At 43.1% G+C, this 9463-nt stretch overlaps 1 protein-coding gene across 1 annotated transcript in view; it reads left to right on the forward strand.

Annotated features, from left to right (window-relative positions):
- Positions 1 to 8079: 8079 nt before the first annotated feature.
- tmigd1 (transmembrane and immunoglobulin domain containing 1) overlaps positions 8080 to 9463 on the forward strand; it is a gene marked incomplete at both ends in the record, with an annotated part of 3569 nt that continues 2185 nt past the window's right edge. Inside the window, 2 exons of the mRNA XM_083657953.1 lie at positions 8080 to 8350; positions 8574 to 8858. Of these exons, the coding sequence (XP_083514079.1) occupies positions 8080 to 8350; positions 8574 to 8858 (556 nt within the window). The remainder of the gene's footprint in view (positions 8351 to 8573; positions 8859 to 9463) is intronic.

Raw genomic sequence — 9463 nt, forward strand, 5'->3', positions numbered from 1 at the left:
CATGGTTTCAGCGTCTGAGACAGGAAGCTGAGATAATCGCAGTTTTGTGAAATTCAATCAAACAGGCAGAACAGTCACTTTAACCATTTATTTTTGGCATCAGTGAGAGATCAGACATCTGAACAATATAGTTCTGAACACCCTCTCCTTCAAACTCCTCCCTCCGTGGGCGTGTCTGGTGGCGTTTGTCACAAGCCAGTTTCTCCTGCCTGTCTGAGCAGTGAGCAGCCTCCCTCTCTGGCGGCCCCTCGTCGGCGAGTGTGGCGAGTGTGGACTGTGGATGGGGCTCAATCGTTTCTTGGATTTTCGGTTGAGAGCTTTGATGAAGCTTTGTGCGATTCTAGGCTTTATGCTGCCCACCCAGTCTATTTTTGGAACCCCCCACCGTTGTGCGCCCGTGTGCAGCAGCGTGAAAGCGTTTTCGCCTACAGTATGAGAATGAGGCTCGTTCGTTTCTGGGTTTTCGGAATGCATGCGATTCTGGCCTTTCTGCGGGTGTTTCAAAGTGTGTTTCACCCATAATCTATTATGCAAATTTGCAATCCCCCACGCCAGCACCCAGGCACCGCTCTCCGCTCTCGGTGTGCTGCTGCTGGCGCGGCCGCTCTCGGGCGAGTCTGGTGACTGATGACTGTAAAATCGCCAAGCCATTTCCTTGAGAATGGCTTCCTCCCGCGGCTGTTTTTGGTTGGCTTTCTCTCTGTCGGGAGAGCAATGTCGCCACTTAGTTGGTCGGTAAAATAGATTATACACATTCAATACTTCCAATATTTTTATAGGAGACGTGGGGGGCATTGATCCACGTAGCACCGTCAAAAAAAAAAAAAAATTTTTTTTGACGTCTCAACTCGTCATTGGCAGTGAACCGTTGGATTGTGTTTGACGAGTCAACTCGCCATTGGCAGTGAACGTGTTAAGAAATAGTTTGTTATTACCTTATTAGCAATTAACTGCACTTATTAACTGTTAACTATGCTTTTTGCAGGTACCGGATCTAAAGCGAGAACAGTGCCTTATTAAGGTTAATAAATCCTTTATTATGCACTTATTATGCTTTTTGTATGTATCGGATCTAAAGCGAGAACAGTGCCTTATTAAGGCTAATGAATCCTTTGTTATGCCCTTATTAACAGTTAAGTTGGGAAGGAGCACTATGTAGTCAAGGTTGATAAAATGTGAATACAAATGACAATGTTTTAGCAGGGACAAAAACACACTTTAAGACAGCTCTGTAAAACTTTTTTTACTTTCCAAGTAGTGCAAAAGTGTTAAAAAAAGGTAGGTAATTTTTTTTTTATATCAAATTAAATAAAAAGAAAACAGTGTATTTCGAAATGTAGCCTTTACAATCTAGCATTTACAACAGCGCAATTGTATCAAAATGGCTATTTAAAACATTTCGAAATTTGACCAAGAACTGAGGTAGGTTAAAAAATATATATATATATATATATATATATATATATTGTAATGGCGTCTTCCAACATGTAGCATTTACAATCTAGCATTGTAACAAAAACTGACAGAGATGCTCACGTCATTTTTTGCAAGTCCAAGTCAAGTCTCAAGTCTTTGAGCTAGAGTCCAAGTCAAGTCTCAAGTCTTTTAGATATAGTACAATCTGCTGCATGCAATCCAGTCTGCTTAGAACACTGCCATTAGTGACAGGGCTGGGGCAGAAGTAAGGCTGCAGCACTTAATACGTGGCAGTTGAACAGAGAAGCAGAGAGAGAGAGAGAGAGTATGGACAGTGGGGCTAGTGGGCAGAGAGAGAGAGAGAGATAAGCTGCTTTCACACATGTCTGGAATTCAGGAGTTATCTAGAGGCTATCCGGCTGGCTGTCATGTGTGAATGTGTGCATGTGGCTCATGCGCGCTCCCGCGGATCCTCGTCCTATCCGGAGGGAAGTGTACCCCCAGCCGTAGTCGCAGAAGCGTATTGTCCCCCCCCCCCCCCTCGTGAGTGCATGAGGACAGAGACGATCGTGACAGATTATTATTATTATTATTATATAAATAGTCGATGTGAATGAGCGAGCAAAAAACACATGCCATTTGGTTTCCAAATGAAGCTCAAAACTGCTCCGTGTGCGACAGCCAACATGTTGCGGATTGCTGGATTGAAAGGCTCATGGCTCTGATCTGATTTCATGTCTGCTTCGCACAGCACACACATTTAATAAGCATTTTTGGACGCGAGGGTCGTCCCGCTTCCCAGTATTGGACATCGCTAGGTAGGGTATCTGGATCTGGTTGCGTTCATGTCTTTGATTTAACGTTTACACAGCGTTCGCGCAAATTCCAAGTAGCGTCAAGTCAGGCAGTATAAAACGAAAACTTCCGGGTATAACCTTCGCAATAATGGCAATTAAATAAAGTAAATGCACGTGTAATGTTTTTTTGTGTGTGTTTCGAAAGATACAGAACGGAGATAAACTGGAAGAATATCTGCTCCCTTCGAAAAGTCAATTTTAACCCGTAGTGAGTCGACATTCTGATTTTTTGTTACTAAGTAATACAACATTTATTTTATTTTGAAGGTAAAAACGTCTAGCTTCCTGTATTCTGTATAATTCTAGTAGGTTTGAGGCATTTTAGGACTGAACATAGCAAAGACCTGTTTTGTTTGTACTGCTTGCGACTCGAGGAAATCGATGCATCTGGGCGTGAGTTGTAGGGTTGTTTAATTAATTACTTACTAACGTTATGCGCAAACGATTATATGCCGTGAACGTTAGGCAGTTATCGCCCATTATGTATTTTTAGTTTTCACAACTGTGTGGTCATGCCCAAATTCCCCCACCCCCGCCGCCCGCCCCCCGCCCCCTGCCCCCCGCCCCCTCTCTACTTTACAAACTCTGCGGAGGTGCTACTCATGTGTGAATGCAACAATAGACTGAAACATTTATACTTTGGCATGTATGACATCACCGATGACATCACAGTAGCAAGTATGACATCACTGATGACATCATAGCAACAACTAAGTATGACATCACCCACCCAGTCTGCTCAGCCAGGAAGGATGACATCATCACTGCTGACATCATGGCTCGAGTGACATCACATCATTAGGTAATTAGGGCAATTAAGATGCTCTTTAGGCTATACATGGGGGCAGAATTCAACATTTTGATGCACTGTGTGCTAATCTGTTTGATACTTTTGTGGAGGACAGTCTAACGATGCAGATGTTGGAGTTTGGTGTCGTTTGAAGAGAAAATGTGGGAAGTGTAGGGTTTAAATAGTTTTACAGTTTTTGCAGTTTTGCGGTCTTTGGACTTCATAATTGGCCATAGGTTGCAGTGTACAAAAGTTTATCCTCTTTCGGGCCCACATTTCAGTGAAAGTTGCAAAGCCATAGCACGTATGCCTGATTTGTTATTAATTTTCAAAGTTTGAAACTTTAGACGGTCGCTGTAGCATAGGGACTATTGGCACCAAATTCGCATCGACTTAGTTTGGCATGGGACTGGACCTTTGTGGAAAGTTTGGTTTATTTTCATGCATGGGAAGTCAACTTCCCGGGAGAAGAAGAAGAAGAAGAAGAAGAAGAAGAAGAAGAAGAAGAATACAGGCAAATACAAGAAGTGGCCCTGCCGCTTCGCTGGCCCGGCTACTCATAAAATCGTGTCTTTGAACATGGAGCGTACAATCTATCTGTTATAAAGGTTCCGCGCTGATGCCGATTCGGGCTGTTATGGGCATAAACACGCCTATGTAGGTTTGTGCCGAGATGACGTGAAGCACAGCGGGCCGACACATCCAGTGCATAATAAATGATTTATTAACCTTAACTCATTGAGTGCCAATGACGTCTAAAGACGTCAATTCAAATAGTAACGTAGAGTGCCAATGACGTCTAAAGACGTCAATTGCGTTTTTTGACGGTGGGACGTGGATCAAAGCCTGATGCATCTCCTGTAAAAATATGGGGGATGTTGAAGGTGTATAAGCTATTTTACGGACCCATTAGGTGGCGACAGTGCTCTCCAGATTAGAGAAAGGTGAGGAAAAAACAGAGGAGAAGCCGTGGGGAAACGGAAACCGATGCATGCTGTAACGTTAGCTGTGCCTGTGAACAGCAGCCAATCTGCTCCCACAATTGAGCCTTTCTGTCTGTTGCGATAGTTTCTCCATATGATTAGTTGCCAGAAAAGGCGAGGGTCGTCCCGCTTCCCAGTATTGGACATCGCTAGGTAGGGTATCTGGATCTGGTTGCGTTCATGTCTTTGATTTAACGTTTACACAGCGTTCGCGCAAATTCCAAGTAGCGTCAAGTCAGGCAGTATAAAACGAAAACTTCCGGGTATAACCTTCGCAATAATGGCAATTAAATAAAGTAAATGCACGTGTAATGTTTTTTTGTGTGTGTTTCGAAAGATACAGAACGGAGATAAACTGGAAGAATATCTGCTCCCTTCGAAAAGTCAATTTTAACCCGTAGTGAGTCGACATTCTGATTTTTTGTTACTAAGTAATACAACATTTATTTTATTTTGAAGGTAAAAACGTCTAGCTTCCTGTATTCTGTATAATTCTAGTAGGTTTGAGGCATTTTAGGACTGAACATAGCAAAGACCTGTTTTGTTTGTACTGCTTGCGACTCGAGGAAATCGATGCATCTGGGCGTGAGTTGTAGGGTTGTTTAATTAATTACTTACTAACGTTATGCGCAAACGATTATATGCCGTGAACGTTAGGCAGTTATCGCCCATTATGTATTTTTAGTTTTCACAACTGTGTGGTCATGCCCAAATTCCCCCACCCCCGCCGCCCGCCCCCCGCCCCCTGCCCCCCGCCCCCTCTCTACTTTACAAACTCTGCGGAGGTGCTACTCATGTGTGAATGCAACAATAGACTGAAACATTTATACTTTGGCATGTATGACATCACCGATGACATCACAGTAGCAAGTATGACATCACTGATGACATCATAGCAACAACTAAGTATGACATCACCCACCCAGTCTGCTCAGCCAGGAAGGATGACATCATCACTGCTGACATCATGGCTCGAGTGACATCACATCATTAGGTAATTAGGGCAATTAAGATGCTCTTTAGGCTATACATGGGGGCAGAATTCAACATTTTGATGCACTGTGTGCTAATCTGTTTGATACTTTTGTGGAGGACAGTCTAACGATGCAGATGTTGGAGTTTGGTGTCGTTTGAAGAGAAAATGTGGGAAGTGTAGGGTTTAAATAGTTTTACAGTTTTTGCAGTTTTGCGGTCTTTGGACTTCATAATTGGCCATAGGTTGCAGTGTACAAAAGTTTATCCTCTTTCGGGCCCACATTTCAGTGAAAGTTGCAAAGCCATAGCACGTATGCCTGATTTGTTATTAATTTTCAAAGTTTGAAACTTTAGACGGTCGCTGTAGCATAGGGACTATTGGCACCAAATTCGCATCGACTTAGTTTGGCATGGGACTGGACCTTTGTGGAAAGTTTGGTTTATTTTCATGCATGGGAAGTCAACTTCCCGGGAGAAGAAGAAGAAGAAGAAGAAGAAGAAGAAGAAGAAGAAGAATACAGGCAAATACAAGAAGTGGCCCTGCCGCTTCGCTGGCCCGGCTACTCATAAAATCGTGTCTTTGAACATGGAGCGTACAATCTATCTGTTATAAAGGTTCCGCGCTGATGCCGATTCGGGCTGTTATGGGCATAAACACGCCTATGTAGGTTTGTGCCGAGATGACGTGAAGCACAGCGGGCCGACACATCCAGTGCATAATAAATGATTTATTAACCTTAACTCATTGAGTGCCAATGACGTCTAAAGACGTCAATTCAAATAGTAACGTAGAGTGCCAATGACGTCTAAAGACGTCAATTGCGTTTTTTGACGGTGGGACGTGGATCAAAGCCTGATGCATCTCCTGTAAAAATATGGGGGATGTTGAAGGTGTATAAGCTATTTTACGGACCCATTAGGTGGCGACAGTGCTCTCCAGATTAGAGAAAGGTGAGGAAAAAACAGAGGAGAAGCCGTGGGGAAACGGAAACCGATGCATGCTGTAACGTTAGCTGTGCCTGTGAACAGCAGCCAATCTGCTCCCACAATTGAGCCTTTCTGTCTGTTGCGATAGTTTCTCCATATGATTAGTTGCCAGAAAAGGAGTACCCGACACCAGCGTCTTTCTGAAAAGATAAATTATTCTCAGCTGGAAGCGCTGGGAGCCGGCGGACAAAAACGGCGGAGCGCTGTGAAAATAGACGCTGTGCAGCGCACTTTGAAACGTGCAGCAGAAAGTTCAGAGCAGCAGAGAGCCACCAGAGACACTCCCACAGAGGAGTTTGCAGTTGAGGGGGGTGGGGCACGCAGGGCACCATACAACACCGACCCAGACAGCAGGCTCGATGGACAGATTGGCAAACACAAGCTAGAATACCTGATGCCCACCAGCAGTAAATCAAGACCAGCAAGAAGGTGTAGGGTCTGCGCACGCAGGGGCCAGCGCTGCTGGTTGCAGCTAAAAAATATTATTTTGCCATCAAAATTCCTTTGTTTTTGCTGTTTTATTGAAGGAAATTATTTTTGAGGTGTCACTACATCAGAAAATATTAGCTTCAGAGACAGTGATGTGCTTGAAATGCTTCATTTCACAAAAGGCTCATTATCTCAGCTTCTAGTTTGAAACGACTGTTTTTGGTGAAACCAACCTATCTTCTACTGCTGATAACTAAAGAACGGAAAATGATATCAATAAACTTTTTTTTGCTGATGATACAAGAGAGTCTCATCGTTCTTTGGGCATGTTCGGTGTTTACATAGTAATATCACACAATATTCTGTGGGTCTTGAGAAATCACTGAAAACGCTCTGAAAGGGCTGGCACTGGGAGTATCCGTTTTCCAGAAATGGCTGGCAGCCAATGAGATAATAAGGCACTGTTCTCGCTTTAGATCCGGTACCTGCAAAAAGCATAGTTAACTGTTAATAAGTGCATAGTTAATTGCTAATAAGGTAATAACAAACTATTTATTAAGCTTAATAAAGCAACAAAACAGGCTAGTAAAGGTGTTTATAAATGTCTTATAAGCTACAAATACACACGTTTATGATGATATTATTAACACTTATATAGTCTTATTAACATATAATATAAGGGCCTTATTACCTGTTAATTAACGCTTATTAATAGAACCTATAATGCGTTACCCATTATTTGTATTATTATTATTATTATTATTATTATTATTATTATTATTATTATTATACACGCTAACTAATGCTAATCTCATACTATGCTAATTACCAGAGAGGTAAGGTTCACCTGGATCTATTGCTGCAGGGGTTTGGTTGTTGGCTGGTCCATAGCCGCATCTTATGTTCTGTTGAAAAGTATTGAAGTTGTGAGTAATGCAAATTCAGATTAACCGAATCTGGAGCCCAATGATTTTAAATAAAATGGAGTCTCTCTCTGATAATCTTTACCTTCTCTGCAGGCTGATTTAAGGACAAGTAGAATGAAGATGATGTTGAAAGCTCCTCTTATCCATTTTCTGCTCTACTGTGTAATCCAGACATTAGGTGAGACTCTTCTTTCAACTTCAGGTTATCCATAACTCTCAACATCTGACATCACTAGTTTAGTCAACCCCCCTGCCGAGTGTGTAACTTTTGTAGTGCAGAACCTTTGTCTCCCCCTTCTGGCGCTTCTGGCAGTGAGAGTACGTGCGCTGCATTCAAGTAGTATTGGGAAAATAAGACCATGACCGTTTCCAAAATGATTCACTTCAGAATTTGATCAATTTGGTTCGCTATTATTTGGAAGGTCTAGAAGAGCCGCACGACTCCATTCAAGTTAGCAGAAGGCTAACCGGAAATTAGCCGGCTAGGCTGGGGGCGGAAGTCATGGTGCGCACCGTGGAAATTTCCCCAGATGACAGCAGATTGGAAACTCCGGTCCTACTGTGGAATACAAAGAGCATTATCTGACGGCGATAGGCTTAATCAGCATTGTGGGAACTCGTTTGACAATTGCTGACAAAATGTAACAGCCGTTCATTTTATGTAAAAGCTACGCACTCTAGCTTTAAATTTAAAAAGATTCTTCCCCTTCCAAGGCATGGAGATCCAGTCTGACCCGACACTTATGGATGGATTTGTGCAGACAGAGTTGGAGCAGACGGTGTCCCTGCTCTGCCTGGGGCCCCAGGCTGAGGATGAGCTGGTGTGGCTGAGGAACGGGGCTCTGGTCCAACTGAAGGAAGGCAACAAGCAGGGCCGCAGCAGCGTGTGTGTTTCGCCTGTCACCCGTGAAGACGACCATGCCACGTTCACCTGCCAGCTGAAGGGAAATGCCAGCGCAAGCATCTCAGCCACCCTGAATGTCACCTGTGAGTCAAAGAGGGGAGACATAAGTGTCAGGTTTATTGTGATATATATCATCCTCTTAGGTGTGTGTTGAATCCCTTATTAGGCCTGAATAAGGCCCTTATTCAGTTTGTTGACCTGACTTGAGAGGACAATTATTTTTGTCCCGTGTGATGAAAATCAGATCATCTCACCAGACAGAACAACTTAGCAGGTCTAATATTTACCCTGGTTTTACCTCTCCAGATGCCCCGATGCTCTCTGGAGTGGAGAAGGTGCCAGTAGAAGAACAGGCAGAGCTCATGCTGCAGTGTGATGTCCAGGCCAATCCACCTGTTTCTGTGTCCTGGCAGCAAGAGGGGTGTCTGCTGGATCTGACCACGGGCGGCTTCATGGTGTCCAACGATGGCTTTACAACCCGGCTAACAGTCAACAGCGTGGACAGGAGTTCGCACCAGGGCAATTACACATGCGTAATAGTGTCTCCCATCTACGGACGAAGGAGCAAGGTCTTCCAGGTCACTGTCAATGGTCAGTGTACATAACCAAGTCAATCTCAAGTCTTGAGGCACAAGTCTCAAGTCAAGTCTCAAGTCTAAATGTAAACACCAAGTCAAGTCAGAATGAATCAAGAGTTCAGTATCAATTTAATATATTTGAATGAATCAGAATTTCAGAACTGAGAATTCAGTTATCTGGTGGAATACATCTCATAGTCTTCAATCTAAGCAATTTACATACAACACAATCTTTTGTCAAGACTTTAGAAACATCAGGTCACAATTCTCTTCATGCATTAAGTCAAGTCTAGCAATTAAAATTGTGCCTAAGTCATGGGATTTGAGTCCCCCCTCTGCATCTACTGAACATTAGATTACATTACATTATGTCGTTTTTATCCAAAGCGACTTACAATAACACATTTCTGTCAACAGAGAAATCAACTATGAAACATAATCTATGACAGCTACAACTTTTGAAGGACTAGAGTGGTCAAGTTTTTTTTTGAGAGAGAGAGAGAGAGATTGAGAGAGAGAGAGAGAGAGAGAGAGAGAGAGAGAAAGATGTTAGTTCAAGAATGGGCCAGGTGGAGCCTGAAAAGGTGTGTTTTTAGTCTTTGCCGAAAGATCGGCAGT

The sequence above is a fragment of the Poromitra crassiceps genome, assembly GCF_964638095.1.
Source record: "Poromitra crassiceps genome assembly, chromosome: 1".
In the NCBI taxonomy this organism is placed as follows: Eukaryota; Metazoa; Chordata; class Actinopteri; order Beryciformes; family Melamphaidae; genus Poromitra; species Poromitra crassiceps.